General features: G+C 38.2%; 1 protein-coding gene across 4 annotated transcripts in view; it reads right to left on the bottom strand.

Annotated features, from left to right (window-relative positions):
• The window catches only part of ADCY1 (adenylate cyclase 1), a 160,955-nt gene that overhangs the window by 10,881 nt on the left and 128,324 nt on the right, over positions 1-21,750 (bottom strand). For 2 of the 4 annotated variants that reach the window (XM_032102857.1, XM_032102858.1), the window contains 7 exons: positions 19,687-19,943; positions 18,928-19,054; positions 8,421-8,537; positions 7,155-7,301; positions 6,670-6,768; positions 2,615-2,729; positions 677-801 (listed from right to left, as the gene is read on the bottom strand). In XM_032102857.1, the coding sequence (XP_031958748.1) occupies positions 677-801; positions 2,615-2,729; positions 6,670-6,768; positions 7,155-7,301; positions 8,421-8,537; positions 18,928-19,054; positions 19,687-19,943 (987 nt within the window). Of the gene's footprint in view, positions 1-676; positions 802-2,614; positions 2,730-6,669; positions 6,788-7,154; positions 7,302-8,420; positions 8,538-18,927; positions 19,055-19,686; positions 19,944-21,360; positions 21,530-21,750 lie in introns of those variants that run through there. The other 2 variants (XM_032102862.1, XM_032102870.1) reach the window with 2 other exon arrangements.

Here is a 21,750-nt window from a genome sequence, read left to right as displayed (position 1 = left end):
GGGATAAAGATCAACCTGGAATCTGAGAAGCAGAATTTCTGGTCTTGAGTTAAATAAATACACAGATAGATTAAACTCCATCCAACAGAAATATATAACCAAATTGTAGGCTGGATCAGTTCCAGTGATGTTAATTTATTGCAGAAGACCTTTTGATCCCTGGAGATCAGACAGGTATTTTGGATAAATGACTAAAAGTGTTCATTGAGCTTTTGAGAAGAACACCATAGGTTCTAGTCAAGCCATAGTAAAACAACAATGTTCTCTGTCTGCATTGACTCTCCAATCCAAAGTATCCAAGCAATTTTTAGAGCTACATAAAATTTAGGAAGATGCAAATGGACATAGATCCTTTCCTTGTAGGTCCTGTTTAGGCAAAATTTCTACAGCAGAAAGACTGGCAGTGTCTGCATTCCCAGGCTTGCCTCCAACTGTGCAATGAAGCAGAGAACTCTTGTTTCTTCTGATGGGAAATGATTTATTTGAGGATTTCATTGTCTCTAAGAAGTGTATAAGATGGAAAACAACTATACCTCTGATGGTGAGTAATCTGGAGAGAGTTGCCGTCTCCATAAGAAAAAAGTGAGGCTGCATTTTCTAAGTGTTCTTGAAAACGTAACCACATATAAAACAGGAGGTATGTAGAGTTTGCAAAATTGTCTTAGAATGCACTCACCTGAATCTTTCCCTGTACTCCAGTACTATCCATCCGGCTGGCAACATTCACAGTGTTCCCCCAGATATCATACTGTGGTCTTCTGGCTCCGATGACTCCTGCCACTACAGGCCCAACATTAATACCTAAAATTAAACAATGAATTTGGTTTTCACTACAGTATATTATCCAAGGGAAACATGAATCCTGCAAAACAGATTTGACACAAGTGTCTTAGAATTTTTTTTTTGTAATAGGGTAATACATGTTAACATCATAAAGCCAAGTCAGGGGAGGTTTAGGTTAGATGTCAGGAAAAAGTTTTTCACCTAAAGGGTGACTGAGCACTGGAGCAGGCTGTCCAGGGAAATGGTCACAGCAACAAGCCTGACAGAATTCAAGAAGCATTTGGACATTTGGACTGTTCGGCTGTCCTGTGCAGGGTCAGGAGTTGGGCTTGATGATCCTGATGGGTCCCTTACATAATCTATGATCCCTTGGCATATTCTATGATTCTATGATTAAATTGATACCAAGTGGACTTCTGCATTTGTAAAAGGCTTAGAAACACGACAAAGACATTCCTTGAGATATCTTACTGGAAATGCAATATGTAGGCAACATAAAAATTTGATTCTTCTGTGGATGTTGTTTGTCTAAAGAAAAGAAGAAAAGCAGTGGTAGTGCAGAGTTTAGCTGAAAATGGGACAAACTGTTAAAGATCTTTAATTGTTTCCTACAACTTCCACTGCAGTTGCACATATAAAACCTTTTAATGGAGGTTTTCCAAGTGGAACAGAAATAATGGCCTGGAATACACAAGGACTGGGGTAAGGGACGTATGTCAGGTTGGTTGTTAACTAGACAACTCAGATTCTGGAGAGACTGGAAGAAGACAAAAGTATCTGAAAATGGCTCAAGCATATTTTTTTGGAAACTGCAGAGATCAGTTCTACATTTCTGACTGATTTCAACACCTTGTTTGGAAGATAAAAGTGTGCCCTGAAGAGCTGCAGATACTAAACCCTGCATGAGATTCTGTGCAAGGGCTTTTCTAAGTAATTTATGCAGAAGAATGAGGGTTAGATATTTGATCCTTTGTGAACCTGGAAAGACAAGTTGTAACAGAGTTCAAAGAGAATTTGGTGTTTATAATTATTAGGATGTATAGGAGGTCAAAGATGTATAACTTTCCTATTGTTGCCTTTGATGTCTTTGGTCTTTCTCAATCTTCCACTGCTAGAAACCTCAGTTTTCCCCTTGTCCAGCTCATTCTCACAAGTCAGCCATGAAAATATATAGAGAAAGAAGCTGGAGAAAACTATCAGTATTAGAATATGCAATAAAAGGAGAACAGCAGTGGAAGTACCACTGGAGAGGAGCAGGATACATGAAGAAAGGGAAGCAGGGAACTTGATCTCTAAGAAGGCTGAAAGGATTCTGAGTGGTAAGATATGTAATAACATGTAAAGGATTGCATGGAAAGGGTTGTGTTGTCCTCAAAACCAGAGGATTAGATTTGTTGGAGAAAACAGGACTGGTTAAGGTGATTTGGCATCTGTGGACCAAAAGTTTCCATTGCACTTTTGATGCCGACAAAGCTTTTGCAGATGCAACTTAATACAGTAAAACCCAATTTTCAGCAGCTTAGCAATGCAAAGCAGTGTAAGCCACAAAACTGGGTACACTCATAATATTGTATAAAATTAATGGTGCAGTTTCCTTTTAGGGGTGCATAGATTAAGTAAACACACTGGAATTGGAGGCAATTACAATTTCTTAATACTAATGCACACGATCCAGACTGCTGACCTTCTACATGGATGTGACTCTCTCCCTGACAGAGAATTTTCAGTTTTAATCATGAGTGCAGGAGAGGTAATCCTTTGCTGACAGCACAGGAAAAACCAATGAAAAACAATCTTCTGCTTGTGTGATAGTTGTAGAAACGTGACTTACCAACTCGTAGGACAAAGTCATTATAAGACTGATAGTTGATTTCATCAAGAACGTCAAACATCTCTATTGCAAAATCCGCCAGTGTACTCAGATGGGAATAAATTGATTTTTTAGCCTAGAAACAAAATAGTGTTCCACATTAGATTTGTATGGTACTGAGATGCAGGTTAAATACCAAAGTGAAAAATAATGAGAAGCTCAGATGGCTTAGGAAAAGAATCTAACCAATTTTTCTGTTTGTGAAAGGAAACTTTTCACAGTAGCTACAACATATGCATTCTTTTTTCTGCTATTTTTTTCTTCTCTCTCTCCCTTTTTATTTCTGGGAATAATGGAATGCAAAGTTCCCGTGGTAAAGTGGTTCTGTTGCTAGAGAGCTGCAGATGTTTGTTTTGAGTGTGGCAGGGAATATAACCTGCTTTCTTACAAAACTACTTTGCCTGAGGATTAATAATAACTATAGTTTCTGCCCTCTTCTCCCTTTGGGGCTTTGCTAGCTCCCAGCTCCCATGGGGTGCATGCTGTTCCCATTGACAAAATTCCTGTAAGGTTTAATCCTGCGAGATGCAGAACACCCCTATGTTCTTCCTTTCCAGGAAATTTGAAGGGAGTTGTTATCAAATGTACCTAAATCAACCAAAGCAAAAAGCCCCAAAGCGATCAAATGAAATGGTGAAGTATTAACTTGCAAATAAAACCCCAAACATGAGAAAATAATTTTTACAACTTCAGTCTAATTAAACTGTGCAACTAATTTTCAGAGGATATTGTGGATTCCAAAACTTAGCAAGATTCTAACATAATTCTCAAGATCATGAAAGAAATATTTGCTACAAAGTAGTAAAAACCTAAGGAGCATATTATTAGAAAGTGGAAAAGTGAGGCATGCATATTTGTTCTGTAACTCATGCCCTCCCTCCAGGATATAACTTTGGTGAGTTAAAGACAGGTTACTAGAATAAACCTTTGACTCAACTCAGTATGACTGCTCTTATCTTCTGCTCTTATTCGAATAAGAAATACGAATTTTTGAACGAATTTGCAAAGTGAAAGTGGGCTAAAGGTAGGATATGGTGAAAGAAATGCAGGGTCAGTGGCAGCTTCAGTAGGGTGTTACACAACAGGACTATGCAAGCTGGCATGAGATGAAAGCTTGCTGAGTTTTTGCCATGATAGAGAGATTTTATAAATTCAGTGCTTAACAGTGGCTGAAAAAGCTGAGAAACAGGATGCTATTCACTTTATTCACCTCAGTTTGAAATGGTTGCTTCATGTGGCTAGGAAATTTACAAAAAATTATGAAAGTCATCCTTGTGTCAGTCCCAATTTTTGGGAAAGATATTTTATTTACCTGCCTGAATATCTGGCATTCTGCTTCTTGCAATGTGAACTAGCTAGCTCTACTCTTTTCCAGAATCACCAAAACAAAGCTTAAAGAGCTGATGGATACATTTCCAACAGAGAAGGAAAAAATATTCAATTTCTGGAGCAGGGAGGGAGTAGTGCATAGTTTTATTTGATTTCTAATCTTCTTTATGTTTCCTATCTTCCATTTCTTTGCTGTCTGACAAATGCTCTGTTTTCCTGCAATGCCCTTCAGGGGTGGTGGGGAAAGGACTGGTGACAATTACTGAGTGCACTGCAGGTGACAGATGCGTCTCAATAGGATCAGGGCAAACTCTTTTGAACCTCCACTGAAGAACACTGCAAAGTTAGGACCCTGGTGAAGTCAGGATCCTGGTGAAATACAGACCAAATGAATTTAAATTGTGCAAAAGATCTACAAGAGCTTGGTTTGTGTGCTGCCCTGCTGATATAACTGGCAAGCAATTATTTATTTAAACATTGGAGTTGTTACTGGAAAGACTGCCAAGAGCATCACAGCAAAGTCACTGTGATAGAGGCAATGTGCATTTACTGTAGTCACTGGATGAAGTCAAGGTGCAGAAGCAAGAGTCCAGTAAAATATGGGATTTAAATATTTAACTTCCTCAGGGTACTGGGCTCTTAAGTGTATAAATATCCTCAGTTAAGAGCCCAATTAACCCCATCCACTGCTTTCTGTTCATGTCCAAATCCTAGTATGAAATTAGTGATTCACAATCAGAGGCTGTGCCAGACTTTCTGTTGAAGCTGGGAGACTCCTGGCAGATGGCAGACCAGAGGCACTTGAGTGTCTTATGGCTCCCATGGACACATACGACTCCATAGGACAGCCCAGGGACTGTGTGAAGCTGGCAGTGAGTGTCTGTGCATGACAGGCCAGCCAAGATTATCAGACTTCTAGTATACAGGTGTATGCTGAAGAACTATTGGAAATTGGCAAGAGGGTGTGATTAATTTCTGTTCATTTGCATTACATGAACAGTAGGGAGAGATCACTACCAGAAGAGGAGAAGAGCTGAAACCCTAAGTTAAAGTAAAAATTATTGTCTGTTTCATACAAGATCTTTCTTTCTGGAATACAGAATTTCAAATAAATTCTGCATGTACAGAAAAGATCAAAATTTGCCCCAATATTTAAAAGGAAGACAGAGTACTGTACAAGATCTTCTGCAGTGATTTAAAATGCATCACTATCATAAGCTCAGAATAGTATCTTCAGTACTGGACTAACTCAGCTGACCCTTCACTCAACAACTATAAAATACAAGAGACAAACATGTTTAGGTTTAGGAACATATGCTGCCAAAGTTACCCAATAACACACTTGTTTTGAGGATTATAGTTCAAAGAGCATTTATAGCAGACACAAACGTATGTCATTGCCTGTTTGCCTCAGATCACACACTGAAAAAATTCGAAAGATCAATGTTTTTTGCCTGTCCCAGAACCCATGAGTCAAACATTTCAGGATAAACAGATTTTTAAAAATACCTTTTTTTTTTTAATGTATAGATTTCTAGGAGTGATACAAAGGAAGGCATCAGCTGGAAATACTTTGCAGACCAGAAGGTTAGTGACATGACATAGTCCAACATGATTCTAACTGTTGATTTCAATGTGGTCTTGTTTTTTATTTACTTAATAGGGAAAATTGTTGCTAAAGAGTCCACAGGGCATCTTCTGGCATTTTTTGCTTTTGCCTTCTAATTTTGTTTTATTTTGCAATGCTAAATCATATGCACCAATGTATTCAACATATGTCTATGACATATGTTCATACATATCAGAACAAGGGAGCGCTGTCTGGAAACTCTGGGCAGATGAGGTGAATGGATTGCTTTAATTTTCATGCTATTCTTATACTATTAATTTTATAAAATTTTCATTATTTAGTTTTATTAGTGTAATTACTAACGTACATAGTACTCTGTACACAATACATTTAATATAATGCCCACAGGGTTTTCTGACTTTCCAGATACTGCTTGGAAATCTAGGAAATCTCTGTTCCAAGACAGTAACTTAAGGTAAGAATAACACTCAAGGGTAGTAATGAGGATACAGAAGAACTGTGCCCCAGAGTTAGTGGGTTTGAAATGACTTTGACTTTTTTAAATTGCTGAGTAATTAAAGCGGTAAATAGGATGCTAACAGTAGAGACAAAGAAGAGCTGATTTGGAGGGACCAGGTCCAGTGCAGCATTGTACCTAGCACAAAGTTCCTGTCCATGCTGGGGGTTGGGAGATTATGTTTATTTTAGTTGTAGGTTACATCTAGATTTCAATACTAAAAATATATATGTAAAAGTTGCATTTTAATATTCTTCTGCTAGTTTTGCAGTAATTCATTACACCTAGAGTCTCCCTTTCCCTGCATCTTACAAGGCCATCTAAGAACGAGGTTTTACCACTACCACTCTGATTTAGAGGCTTTTATACACCAATTTGCAAGAAATTCAAAGCTGCAGACAATGAAATCACAAGTGAAGCCGCATAAGCAAGCGTGGCAGTTTTCCTTTTCAGGCTTCAACTGTTCTTTGAATTTCAGATTCAAAATGTTGTAAAGAAGTTATCAATAATCACACAGAATTAGTTGTGTTTCTGATGTTCCTCTGGAAATTGAAGGAAAATGGTTCCTTCATGTAAGACTGTTGTGTAAAATCTTCTCACCTTAGTTCCTGAAGTAGGTACAAGTCCCACAGCTGCCATATATGTACTTCCAATTGTCTTGATCTTTTCAATGTCCTTATAATATTCTTTGTCCATAAGCTTTGTTTAAAACATAAAACTGTTAAATATTACATAATATTTTAGACAAGCAACCATAGTTATCAGACAATATGTGCAAGTTCATTAAACCATATTATATTTGTTGAGTTGAGGCTTGCCCACTTTGAGGTCATTGAAAAATCGGCCATTAACTTCCATTTTGATGCTCTTCCTATATTAGAGAAATTTTAGGTCAGAGTCATGTGCCCAAAAATACAAATTTGGCACTTTGGAGAAGCCCAGTGGATACCAACTATGATTAACTAGGAAGTTCACAGTACTGTTTTATTAAACAGTTCAAGATACAATGATTTACTACAGATAATCTCATTGATAGTTATTTGGTAGAACTGATATGGTCAAAAGACAAAGTGTTTAGACCTTACCTCATCAAAATCAGCAATAATTTCATTTAACAGGCGTAAACATTCCACTCCCATATTATTGCCATCCAGTTCGATGTAGAAATCATTGAAATTTGGGATGGAAGCAAACATCACTCCAACTTGTGAATATGACTGGTAATAGAGGTCCTGTAGTTCATAAGCAGATATAATTTTTATTTTAGAAGATTAATCTAAACTAAACATCATTATTGCAGTACTTATTCTACTGCTAAGCAATAGCTAGGACAAAGGCCATCAGTTTTTCTAGAGAGAAAACCAGACTTCTTAAAATAATGTTGAAAGAGGTCTTCACTCAAGGCCACAATAGAAAATTAACACCTAAGGTATTAAACCCATTTAAAACAACTTAGGGTTTTTTTCTGTTTAGACATAGAAGCAGTGAGCCAAAATTTGGAGAGAGTCTTAACAGTTATAGAACTTCTATTGTATGAGAAAAATAATTTTCTCAATTTTGTTTTATAAGCAAAATAGGAGATGGACCAATTTTATCCTGCGGTACAAAACTGGCCTCACTCATTCAAGTCTTTCCATGTATTGTGGAATCCTATATAATAGGATGCTGCTCTGTATGATAAGGTTTCTGCTTAAAACTTTGTAAGGCTCAAAGAAAGCAAAATCACTCAGCTGTGGTTCTAATACTTTGACCCACACTCTCAAGAGCCATATCATGGACATCATGGCTACTCCAGTGCTGAAGGTTTTCAGATGACCAGAAGGACTCTCGTAAGGCCTTCCTGAACCAATTTATTTAGTCACTGCAGCCTTTTATTTTAATCTGTGTCTTCCCTGAGTATGTACAATTCTGTGTTTTTAAATAGATGGTTTTGGTAATGGTAGCATACTTTCCAGAACTAGAGTGCCTAATACAGAAGTGTCTAGCAGTTCATACACTTCACCATTCAGAACCAAACTGAGCTCAAGCAATACTGTGATAAATCCCAATATCCTACATTGATTGGAAAATGAAAAAAAAAAGTGATTTACATGGAGGTACTTGGCTATATTGATGTTGAATGACAACGTTCCCTTATCCTGAATTTTATTAAAACTCTTCAGAGAAGGAGGACCATACAGGAAAAGAAATAATCTCAAAGTAATTCTTGAACAGAAGTTTTTACAAAGCTACTATTTTTACATGGGTAAAGTTTTTTCCAAGCCTTTCTTGAAGACATACAGGTGGAAGGTGGCCCAAGCAACACAGGGACACATCCATATGGCATGTATTTAAATTTTATCTGGGTTTACCATATTTCTTGGATTAGACATAAGAAAGTGCTGTGCAACATGGGCCGGCAACAGGTTGAAAAGAATTCTTTTATTATCCAGCTTGACTCTCTCCATATCATCTCTCTCTTCTTCTGCCTGTTGGGATAGAGGAAAAGAAAAACCTTTCCAAAAAGCAAAAAACTAGCTGAGCCTATCAAATAGCTTCTATTAATTCATCCATACCTTCTATTAATTCATCCTTTGGGATTAAATGAACAAATATAGAGTACAAATGTAGAATGAGAGCAGTTCTCCTGTACCATGCTTCTACATTAGGCAAAATCCCTTTAAGTCCTTAGTAATTCAAGCAAAAGTCTCTCAGCTGTTTTCATGGTTTGATAGCTAAGTGTATTGGTATCTTCTGTAGTTCTCTGTTCTTTTAAATAGATGGTCAATATGTTTACAGAGTAAGCCAGAATAATCCCATTTAAGTCACATTGGCCTTGGAGGCCAATTACTTCCCATGTAGTTCAACGCAGTGGCAGAAGTATTCGATTCATCTTTCAAACAAGAGAAGCCAGTGAGAATCACCAGTGCTTAAAGCAAACCTTTAAAACTTCCAGTAAATTGAAACAAATCTGGTAAGACAATAATTTCAACAGATAAAAAGATTTTAAAATTGAGCATCCTTAAGAATGAACTACAATTTTTAAAAAGTGATATAAAGATAGTTAACATTTCTAGAGATTGTTTTAATTATGCTGGTGTTTGTCATGAAAACATATATAGTTCCTTCACAACAGAAATTCTGTTACTCATGTGAATGACAGCATTCAGAAAGAGTGCTTAGGAGTTAACACATCTTAGGTCCCTAACCCAAGATACTGGCATCTTATTACAAGTGCTTGACTCACAGGACTTACTGCAAGTCATACAATAGGAAACTATTTTAAAAATCAGACCTCTTATTTGAAAAATATTGAATATCTAGGAATTGTGTTTGGGACTCCTAGGTTTGCATATTCCAGCCTAGTCCTTCACAGATTCATCTGCAAAATTACTTCTCTGGAATTTGCTCCTTGTTCTTAGAGCGACTTCTGGCCTTGCACTGATTTCAGTTAGAAAACACTTGATCAGTGTCATATAATTCATCTCACAGAAATCTCAGCTTATTCTTTGTTCCTCAATCACACTCACAAATCTTCTGCTGTGATCCCAATGTGATTTTGTTTATCTAATTACAGTCAGTAGAAGACCGGAAGGCCAAATTGTCAGGCATTGCTGAGAAAACAAAATCACATAAACCATTGATGAACCTGTTCTAATCTTTGTTGGTGTCCCATTTATATCTGGAATTTGGTGTCCTGATCTACTACAAAGTCCACATAATTTCTCAGTATCCATTCCTATGGAAGTAGGAGAAAACCAGTCACCTCTTGCCTTTGTATAGTCTAACAATATTATTTCATATGTTTTTTTTCAGGAAGCTAAGTTTTATTTTCCATGACAAAACTTAGGAAACAACTTTTCTATTCAAATTACACAGTCTGCTTTGCCCTGCAGTTTATTCTATATTTTTAAATTTCTTTACAAGTAGAAAGAATTCTGAAAGAGAACTGATTTTATAAACTTAAATTCTTCAGGAATTGTTGTCTTTTTAAATAAATTCTCAGCTCCTAATCTAATTTGTATAATAAGAAAGAGAACTTGTTCCAGAGGGAAATATCAGTAAACTTTAAACAGCAATTAAGTTGCAAGAAATACACCTGAAGCTTTTATTCTAAGCATCTATTTTCTGTTTGTGAGCTGTTTGCTTGACACTTCTTTCACTGTTTAAATTTCATATGCTATTTTCTTAAAATATCCTTCGCCTATTTTGGTGGTATGTTTTACTTACAAGAAAACTTACTGTTTTCTATAAACATGTGAAATGGCCTCTGGCATTTAGTTTTACTGTTGGAATTTAAATGTTTTAATAGGAAAAACAAAAGGTTCTTCAGCTGAAAATCCAAACCAATCTTGCAACTCCATTTTATATCCCACTAGAATATGGGAAAATTTATTCTGACAACAGCAAAGAGATTTGTTGACTGAATTGATGATCTTAATAAAATATCCATTCGGGGCTTCCTTATCCATTCCTCTATTTTTTCAACAAGAAATTTTGTTGTTATTTTCTTCCTAGGAATATTAGGGTTCTCTGTTAACCTACCAATACAATATGGGGCAGAATACCATCGTAAAGAACAAAACTCTTTTGAGTCAGGGTGTGAAGATTTCTGGACTAATCAAGGGAATCAAGTAGGGGTAGGTAAGTGGAGTAATCAGTTTGATACACTGTATGAGTAGTGATGTTGATCAATCACTGGCAGCGGCTGTTCATTTCTGATCTGGAAATATGTGATCAAATTCCTCTGCCTTGCCCAGTTGTGGCCCAAAGTGTTCATTTTGGAAGAAATGATTGAAAAGATTCTTCAGTACATCCATCATTATGTATGAATCACAACAAAGGTTTCAGAGCATGGAACACCCATGACTAAGAAGTAGAGAACTGGGCTCTTGAGTGAAGAGCTAATGGCTTAAATCAAACTATCAGAGTCATGTCTGAAGTGGTGGCAAAATCATATATAAGAGCAGGGAAAGGCACTAATGATGTCACCATTGCTAATGATAGAATGCTACATGTTTAATACACCTAACAAGTGTCTCTTCCCTTTTTGGATACAAAACTGTTAACTACAATTTTGACTCTGAGAGGGTTCAGTTGCTAAAAATGAAATTGTGGGGAAAAGATTTGAAGTAGAATTAAAGATAACAGTATAATATAGGGGGAAGCATGGTTGCTACTCCCTGGATGGAACACAGTCAGCACACCCAACTTTCCACACATGGTATTATCTAGGGGGGACTAAATGGAGAGTGGAGTGGAGTCGAGCAGAGGGGAGCGGAGCAGAGCGGAGTGGAGTGGAGTGGAGTGGAGTGGAGTGGAGCGGAGTGGAGACACTGCAACCAGGCTCTGCTGAAACCCTTGCAGAGGACAGTGCTCGGCAGTACTTTTTAGTTGGTAAGCCACACAGCAGCTGGAAGCCAAGGGAGATAAAGGAAGATGTCCTGCTGTTGAATCAGCAACCATGGCAAAATTACCCTCTTTGGATTGACATATATCCCCATCCCAAGGTTATCTCACATACTACATGTTACCTGCCTCCAAGGCATGACCACCCCCCACTGAGTAAGATGCATGACTAATGTCACTCAGGCTTTGCATAAACATTGTATTGGGTTGACCCTGAGTTGATGGACAGTCTTTAAGACCAATTACGCTTCTCACAATTTACATATTTAAACCGCACAGAAAGGCGGGACTTCCCCTTTTGTTGGAGCTCGCTTGCTGGGAGGTGGGGGGGCTCCGAGCCTCTCGGCCCCACCGGGCCGGGCCGGGGCCACTGCCCCTTTCCCCCTTTCCCAACGCTGTGGCACGGACCCTGGATCACTGCGGGGGGACTGTCCCAGAGCCGCAGGCAGCTAAAACCAGCCATGGACTGCTCACAGCTAAACCCATCCAGCGCGGCTCCTGGGGACAGGCGGGTCCCTCTCCTCTCCATGCGGAGCCGGCGGAGTCAACGGGAGCCGGCAGAGCCTCCTGTCTGCAGCCAGCACACTTCGTGCTGAACTGAAGAGGACACCATGCAGCCAGCAGCACAAAGGGAGCGAGGCTTTCTCCACCGTAAAGCCTGAACAAGAACACCCTTCAACATGGCAGCGTCAGAGTCAGAGAGGAAGAGAAGTGAGTCACGTGGGACGGAGCTGAGCATGGCGACGGGAGAAAAGAGGGCGGTGCCACGATTCTGGCGCGTAGCTTAAAAACCTTCTTGCATGCCGTGGTAAGAAACTGTAATACCACAAACTGTTTGTCTCTTTAATCCATTTGAAGAACATGGGGGGATGGAGTATCTTCGTGTGCCTGTGAAGATTGTGAAGAGTGCCTATGCCAGGCTATATAGAAGTAGTAAGAGGCTGTTAGAGACTTGTGGCGAAGAAAAGCCTTTGTGTGCAGGCCAAAATAACTTATCCTTAAAAAAAAATGAATAACCCCATGTGATGGCCCATGTTTTGTAGTGTGAAGGAACTGTGAGATTTTTCATGGGAGAGATGTTCTACACACAGCAGATTGTTTGTTTCCGGGCGGGTCTGCTGTTAGTGGCAGTTTGGGAACCACGTGCAACTGAAGGAAAACCCCTTTTTCCTTAAGCATAAGAGAGAGACTTTTCAAGAACTGGAACACTGACTAACATCCCATGTTCTGTTATCCCTTGTGTGAGCTGGGTAAAAGGAGAGAAGTTCTGGGGGCGGGGGGGGGGGGGGGTGGGATTTGCTTTAATTTTGTTTTGTTATTTTCTCTTTACTTTTAATTCTATTAGTAATAAAACTCTTTTCATTGTACTGCAACTGTTTAAGGTTTGTGCCTGCTTTGCTTTTCTCCTAATTCTTATCTCACAGAAGGAAAATAAGTAAGTAATGAATATTTTGAACCAAAACCACTACATTTAATTGGTGTTTCCGCCCGGTTATCGAACTCAACCCGCTACAAACATAAAGAAGAGTTAAGAAAGGGAAGAAGACTCCATCATATCTTCTGGGATTAGTTGGCAGGCTGAACCTCTCTTCTCCCCCATATGGACACCTATGGGGTAAGAATTGTACTCTATCCATGCTGACTGATTACCTCGAGCTAGCTTTCACTGGGGGTTAGAGCTTGTCTGCATATTGCTTTGAATACATTTTTGCAGTCAGATACTATTACCAGCAATCCTAAAACCTTAACTTCTCACCATTTTTTTTAATTAATAAAGAGTGTTAACTACAAACTGGTAATGTAGGTTCTTCAAGGCAGCTAGCAGTCAATGGCAGTGGGTAAAGGTGTGGAGACCCAGCAGGAGGTCTCTCTTTTGGCATGTGACCCTGAGCAAATCAGTTGAACTGCACTCTGATCTAGCAGACGACTCCTTGAAGGGTCCCCATAGCAGGCAGTGCTGGAAGACTGCTTGAGCACAAGGGTCTCGGCTTTCCTGGGGCACGGTCAGACTAATCAAACACTAAGCATTTGAGAAAATCTTCATTTTCACATGAAAAAACCCCTAACATCATGGAAAGCCCTTGAATAATACCATGGTGGATAATGGCAGCAAACCTAAAATAGGGGCGAATTATGTAAACAGCAGAACAAGGGGAGTGCTCTTACTTTTTTGTCCCCTGACCTATTTGAGGTCAAGCACCTCCTAGCTAACAGAGAGAGAGAGAGGAGTGCACTATCTCCGTGTGTTCTGGGAGAAATTAGCCCTGACAATACCCATGTGGGCCAATGCAGTGCCCTGAAACTAAGCTGTGTTAGCTCTGCCTGACCTAGCCACAGAACTAGAAACAGAACATTCATGGAATTAGCACAGCATTCCTTCTGCATTACTTTCTCATGCTGAAAAGCAAAGGCATATTATCTTAGAACACACACTGGTCAATACTGCTGTATTGTTGCTGGTACCCTAGACAGAGTCTCTGCATGGACTGCCCTAAACCCATCCACAGATCATGCCTAACATCCTGCTTTATTATTGAAGTGATCCATTAGGAATATGAACTGAAGTGTACCTCATCTGCTACTACTGCAAGGAGCTTGAGTATCTATCCTCTTGTCTTGCACTGCCTAAGACAGCTCTCATTTATTCAATTCCTCAGAAGCTGCTTGGGGAAAGAGCAAAAATGTCATTGCATCTCTCACAAGGGAAGATAAAGGAGTGAAGGTGAGGTAAAAAAAGACTTAGTCATGTCCAACAAACTAAAACTATCCCATCACACAGATAATATGGGAGGGAAGTAAGCCAATCACTGGTATTTTCTGTACCTTTTTCCAGCTTCCTGCTTTCTGCCCTTCAGGGAAGTGCAATGAAAACTGTCCTTCCTCCTTGTGACTCATGACCTTCTAGTGCTCTTTGAGCAGCTGAGATTAAAGGATGCATAGGCATCATTCTTTCTCAGGAAAAACAGACACTGGGAAGGGAGAAGGAGTACTTGGGGCTGAAAGATTAAAATTGCACAGATCACAGGTATTTACATTTCTGGTGGGAATATTATCCAAACAGCTAAATGGCATTTAAACCTTAATCTATTTGTCCCTATTGCCATTGGCTAATTAAGGAAAGCTGCCAGCATATTTATGCAATAGCTACTAGCTCAAAAAACAAGGCAGATTATTGTGAAAATAAACAAGAAAGAAAATGCACCAACATAATTTTTCACATTCTGCTGTTTGTTTATACCTGTTTGGTATTTGTGACAGCTAGGTCATTTTGTGGAACCCAACTGTACTTGTAGAGCTGCAGTATTTAAAAGCAGGCTTTATTTTTGCACGGGACATGGTGGCAGAATTTAAAATGTTTTTGGTACTATGACTTTTTATATCAATCTAATTAACATCTACTGCATTTTACATAGTTACACATGATCCCACAGTTTTTACAATGCTGGTAAGTGATTACCCATCCTCTATCTGGAAAGTGGTCTGAACAGTTGTATCACCTGACAGTTTAATAAACCTAAAAATACTGTAGAAAAGTCACCGACTAAATAGATACCACATGAAAATACCGTTTCAAGATTCAGTTAAAAAGAAGCTAGGCACCAGCGCCATGGAAATCTCATTTTGTTTACCTGAAGATGGCACTACATCCACAGGGAACAAACCCATCACACTGCTTTTGTAGAGCCAGATTTTTGAGTGGAAGTGCGAAGACACCTGGCAAGTCTTGCCTGCAGACTGTAAAACTGATACTTCTTACAAGTGTAATGGACTAGAAGAGACAGCAGAATGATATTCTAGTACTCCCTAAATGCATCAATCAAATGCATCAAATGAAGTCATATCATTTTATTATTCTTGTTTTCCTCCTGTGACAAATCCTGGGTGAGGGAGCAACTACATTTTTTGGCAGCTTTAGGATCTTCATGAATTTATTACTTGTATTTATTTGTCCATTCTTTTTTTTCTCTCCCAGTTTTATTAAATAATTTGCATGATCAAAAGTGATTACCAGTCACAAATAAGTAAAATGCTCCTATATTTGCTATTCATAGTTATTGTCATATGAGGCACACAGTTACTCAACAATGTTATGCAGAAAACAAAATTCTCCTCCAAATGCCTATTAAAAATATCAAGAAAACAACCAACAGACGTTTTCTGAAAATACTGTGATATTCAGAAAGGTTAAATCTGGCACAGAAATATACCCTAGCAAATCAACAAGAGCCTATAACACCACTAACGTGTGAACAGTAAGTACAAATATAAATGTTTTAACAACATATCATCCATAGAAAATGTATTCTTTCCACATGATGTACATAAATTCTACTGTATTATCACTGTTCTGGTTATGCAACCTCGATGAGTGGAAATTAGATTAACTTATCTTGAAACTGTGTGTTTATTCTAAGTCAGTTTTTCTTGTTTGAAACTGCTCTTCTTCAAAGAACATTTTTCCCTGATAGGGTGGAAAAAATGTGTGGAAGTATGTTTTCCTCAGACCTTAGCATAGACCACTGAGTATGTATCTATGTATTCCTACTGATTAATTTCAGGATACTTTCACTGTTTAAAATATAATTTAGTAGTACTAGACTGTTGTTCATGACGAAATAAAAGAAATTATCTATGAAATCCTTTTTATTGCAGCCTATGCCACAAACGCTTTTATTCATCTGAGAACATTTTTACAGGATTAGCCCAACAACGAACGTTACTAAAAGTATGCAAAGTGCTTGAAGCTTCCAGAATAGCCCTTGAGTCTGAAATTCCCCCAGATGTAAGCCAGCAATTAAAAAGCCTCCTAAAATGACATGCTGAACCATGCTGGAGTATCTTCACACAGTAGGGGCTGGCTACTGGGAGATGTGAATCTAGCTTTAGCATTTGGTTCATGCAATTCAATGTTTGCACAAAGAATCAGCACACTCCCTTTGCAAACCAGAAAATCTCCATAGGCCCTGAGCACTAAGTTGACGGACTTTCTAAAACTTCTGTTACCAGAATTATAACCAAGTTAAGCCAATATGGTTTAATGGTAAGTAGTATTATGGCTTTAGAGAAACACGACCAATACTGCTTTTAGCCTTATAGAAGGCTCCTGCAGTCCAGCAGCTAGAGAAAAACGGCTCTTACTTGTCTCCTCTTAAAGGCTGTTAAACAATTAATAGCCTGCAGCTTGCTAACTATTCAAAGGCAGCGTTAACATATAGATATTTCCAACAAACCGTGTTCCCCAAGCCTTTAATACTCAGATTTTTACTGTGCTGTAGAACCTAGTAAGTTCAAAGACAATGTTTTGGGGGTTTTTTTGCTTATCCATTTGAATATATCAGTACAATAAGCACTTCTGTAACATCCATCATGGACAGTACTTCTGCATGTTACGTTAATTAGTCCTTGGAATCAATATCATTTACAACCAATACACAGAGTGGGAAGCAGAACAGCATTTCTTTCAACATGTTATCCACTATTACTTATTGCACAGGGAATAGATCTTCCACTTGGAATTGAGAAGATGAAATGTATATGCCCAGATAATCTAAGAGACCAAGAATAGTGTACTGATTTCAAAGAATGGTAGTTACGTTGATGTTATGTAAATTCTGAATTTTCTACCTAAACTGATTTTTTTCCTTTCTCATTATTATCATGCAAACTTCACACACAAGGTGGCACTACGTAAGTCTCTGATTTGCAACTAAAAAGATCTGAAAATGGCATTTGATCTTCTCAGATGAAAAGCACTTTTTGAGATGGTACCTGAAAATGCCACTGGACAATACTGAAATTTCATTTCATATCTCCCCTTATTGTCCCTTGGAGAAAGTGCACAATGGTTTTAATAATAGTGATAGATGACTAGGAATTTTTATATAACCTGTCTCCAAGAAAACAGAAAAGTTCATATTTCTTCCTTTACCACTGTCCAAGTCCAGTTCTGGTCTTTCATTAGACAAGCATCCCATACTCCTGTACTTAAGTTTTTTAAACTAATTAATTGTTAATTAAAAGCTAACTTAAAACTAAGCATCTTTAAGCAGTACTTGCGTTAGGGATGCACAGTTTGCCATGGAAGTTGCAGTAGCTGGAATGATGATCAGGGCCTGGAATAACATACAGAAGGTTTTGTATTCATGGATCATATGGCACTCACATACTTCCACCGCGTGCCAGCCCACATAAAGTTAGTGACTATCCAGCGAGGCATGTGCAGCACCGAATTTCAAAATCAGGTGATTTTTTTTTTCCATCTGAAAATTGTATTTGGCACCATAGCAAACAGAAACTAGTATCACTTTATCCAAAACAAGCTTCTGAGGCTGACAGGCACAGCAGTTATGAATACTGCAGGTCATAGGACAAAAACTGAAATAAACGATCACACTCAGCTGAGCTGTACAGAGTTCATGGAAATTATAGAACAAGATAATCTTAAAGCATAAAAGAGGGGAACACAGTCTTGGACATCAAGTTAATCAAGAAATCCCAACAAAGCTTAACTGCTAGGTAGAAAAACTTCTCACGCAGAATATAATAGAGCTAAGTCATAACTGCTTTCTCCACTTTATGTAATACAGTGGATCCAGGGATGTGTTCCAGTCAACCAGTAACCCATGTGTTTCAGTCTTGATGTTATGTGTAAAAGCAAGCGCTACAATGATTTATATGGTCTTCTTCACAACACAGTTCACAGGATGCAGATGAGAACAGAATACGACCTCTGTCAACTACAGGAATGTAAGCTTTACTGTAATGAAAACTTCCAAATTCCACCAAACAAACTTACATATTCAACTTTCTCCTTCCCTTGAGGGCCGGTGTAAAACATCTTGGACGTGGGAATTAGACTGCTGAGAGGTGTGACAGGAGGTAGACATATCCTGATGCCCATGTTATGGCTAATATAATTTCTGTAGGTTTTTGCTGTGATTATGGTAGTTAGGAATTAAATTTTCAAAAAAGGTCCCTGAACTTGGTATCTAAATAAATTTCTGATCTTCCTCTGAGAAAGAGTTCCATAGTTTCTTTGTATAATATAGGTTTAAATATTTCCTTTTATCAGTTTGATTTGCTTCTTTTCAGTTTAACTGAATATTTATTTACTTTCATTCCTTTTTGAATAATCAGATAAAAAAACCCCATGGAATTGATTTTTTTATCTCAAGTTTCTATTGTTAACAGTTTATTCCTAATGCACCTTAGATATAAATATATTATTTGATTAATGATATACTGGAACAACTGCAAAGAAACAAAAAAGTCACTTCTCCAGGAAAAAGATGAATTTTACAGGTCTGTGGAAAGAAAGCTCTAAAATAATCTTTCTCTGTGAACCCCAAAAGACATGAAAAAATTTGAGTGTCTGAGTCCAAGTAATTTGTCCTATAATCTGAGTCCAACCAATTCAAAAAGTCAGACATCATTTTTTGTGCATGGATACTGTAAAGTCCTGTGATTTACCTGCACTGCCCAGAGGTAGTCCAGACGCAGTTTCAAGTCCACCTGTCTTGAATGCAGGGCCAAAGCACAAGAAAATAGCAAAATAGCTAGTATTGGTTCATAACCACGCATATAAAAGGAGCCGCCCCTTAAAAATAAGAAGAAAATAAATGGGTTTATTCCAGGTCTAATACCTAAGGCTGCACATTTTTAATATCAGATCTTTAGTTTAGAACACATGGGTACCTCCTAATCACTAGCTTTTTTTGAGGAGGCTCATCTGGGCAGAGAGATGGGTGGCAGTACATCTGATCACTGCATCATGCCAACATGCAACTTCTTGAGGATTTTTTAATGCTATGCATTATTATAATGTGTGTGCACATTTTTAATTAGGAAATATAAAAACATTGAAAAGCTCAAAAGCTTAACTGAAATTGGGATTGCTTGAGGGCTGCTGAAACATGGCAGTTAAGTTTTTAACTGTGTTTTTCTATTCCATATGATAGTTAGACTGCAGTGTGTTCAGCTGGGGTACATTAGCATAAAACTACAGAACAATGGGGCAACAGTTGCCAACTCCCAAAAGCTGATCTCCAGTTGATGGATGTTACTAGATCCTACAATTGCTGGGGAGAGGATGACTGAAGTATTTCTTACGCTCTACTGAGTCTATAGTCCTAGGCAGCACTGAACACTAGAGGACAATTCAGAAATAAGTAGTCAATGTGTGACTATCTATAGAAAATTACCCATTGTTTAATTTAGCTGGATACCTACCCCACTGCTTTTCTGTAACCACTGAGTTCCAGAATAACTATGTACAAAATTGTAACAAAAAGCAGGAGAATCATTTTTGGCAAGGAAGATACACGTAGAAATATTGCCAAGGTGAGAGTCCCCACTATGCAGGAAAGGAAAGCATAGTGGGCTGTGTCACATGGAAGTTCATTCATTGTTTTATTTGTTCCACCAGGAGAAATTATAACTATTGAGCTGCTGGAATTGGTATTCCAAACCCAAGGCATGCAGCCAACCTAGAAAACACAGGAGAGGTGAGAAGGGGAGAAAGTTAAATGCGAAATAAACAGAAATGTAGTTGCAGAAATGGAGGCTGACTGTAGTTCATTTCTACTTTGAAAACTATGGCTGTGGAGTTCCCACCCAGCTCAATGCTGTATTAAAATCTCCTTTTCCTGCAATGCTCCACTGAGTTTTAGGGGAGAGACACAATTTGTTAATTAGAGGCCAACAAGGACAACCAATTCAAGTGTGGGCTTAGTTTAATAGTTTCCCTCTCAGTGCTCCTAAAAGCTAAGAGATTCTCAAGCCAGCATATTCCTGCAAAATTAAGGAACTTCAGTTAACATTTTATGTGGCCATGCAGGTGAAAAAGGTTCTTGTACAGAGCAGAGATATAAATAAATGTTTGTTTTATTGACTATGTAAATCATATAAACTTCAATTACTTAAATACAAAGGAAAACATATTTTAATTGAGTTAAAAACTAAACATAATATCTTTTTCCATCTCACAGCGACTTCTGCTGTCACATATGTTTCAAACACAAGGACTCATCTTTAATATTCCTGTCATTGCAGTTATCCAAGGAGTTTCATTTCCTTCTTAGACTGGGAAATAAAATTTTTTTTGTATATTGCTTATCGGAAATTTGGGGAAACCTAACCTGCCTATCCTAAAGACAATGTCATGTACATATCTCAGAGCTGTTACACAAGGAAGAGAGGAATTTCTGGCACATAGTGCAAGTCCCTAGAGCTCCAGTTTTAACTGCAGTCCAACCTTCAACCCTCACAGAGGAAATGGATAAGAGTTAGTATAAGTGGGGAGAGTGGGATGGTAGTGTGAAATTGATTTAACAGGCACCATCATATACGCTCTGCCCTGTACTTACGCTTTCTCTTTTGAAGTGTGTTATAAGACCTTTTTATTTCATCCCAAACGTTGACAATGAAATTTTATAGTATGCTGTAAAGTAACTGACCTGAGTCAACCTGAAGGGTGATTAAACCATGTATTTTATGGGGGTTGTATTAACTTAGAAGGATGAGAAATAATAAATAAAATGTGAGTTAAACTCATAATGGATAACACTATGAAATGAGATTGAGAGAGTGAAATGAAAAACCCCTTTAATGGGATTTTGTTCAATATCCTTAAAAATGCTTTCATTGTAAACTCATCCAAAAACATACACATGCATGAGGGCTTCATCAATGATCAGCAATCTATCCAGGAAAACATTATCTGCTGTACAACCAATAGTGGAACCTCAACACCTAGCTCTTCTGATAACTGAGAATTCAAGAGGCATTACCTTGCAGGAACTAATAATTTCTACTGATTAAACATTTCTCCTTAGGTTACAAGTTATTTTTGTTCAGGAAAGGATAAAGTTATATTTCTGACCTATTCCAAGTTGTAACTGAATGATCACTGCCTTGTTGGAGGTCAGAACTTCTGAATTCTAATCTGTCTTCTTACACTATTGTTCAGCTTTGCATTAGGGCTTACAATGTCTGTTTCTCATTCTCACCATCTTTAAGTGGCAACAATGGTGCTTGTTTCATTTGGTCAAAGTAAGTGTCAGATCTGTGGAGGCTGATTCACAAAAGTTTTGGCTGTCATAACTTTAATCTCAATCCCAAAGTCAGATACACAGAATTTGCTCAGAAGCTAGCCTGGAATCACTGCAAAGCTCTATGCATTTTGTGCTTATGTCCACATTAGGAACCATATATGTGTCTGTGTGCTATTACAGCTGTGTGTTACTCACACAGATGATGTTCAGGAATTCCCAGAAATGTCTCAGCATCAGTAAT

This window comes from Corvus moneduloides, chromosome 1 (genome assembly GCF_009650955.1).
Source record: "Corvus moneduloides isolate bCorMon1 chromosome 1, bCorMon1.pri, whole genome shotgun sequence".
In the NCBI taxonomy this organism is placed as follows: Eukaryota; Metazoa; Chordata; class Aves; order Passeriformes; family Corvidae; genus Corvus; species Corvus moneduloides.
This window is presented reverse-complemented; position numbering and strand designations above follow the sequence as displayed.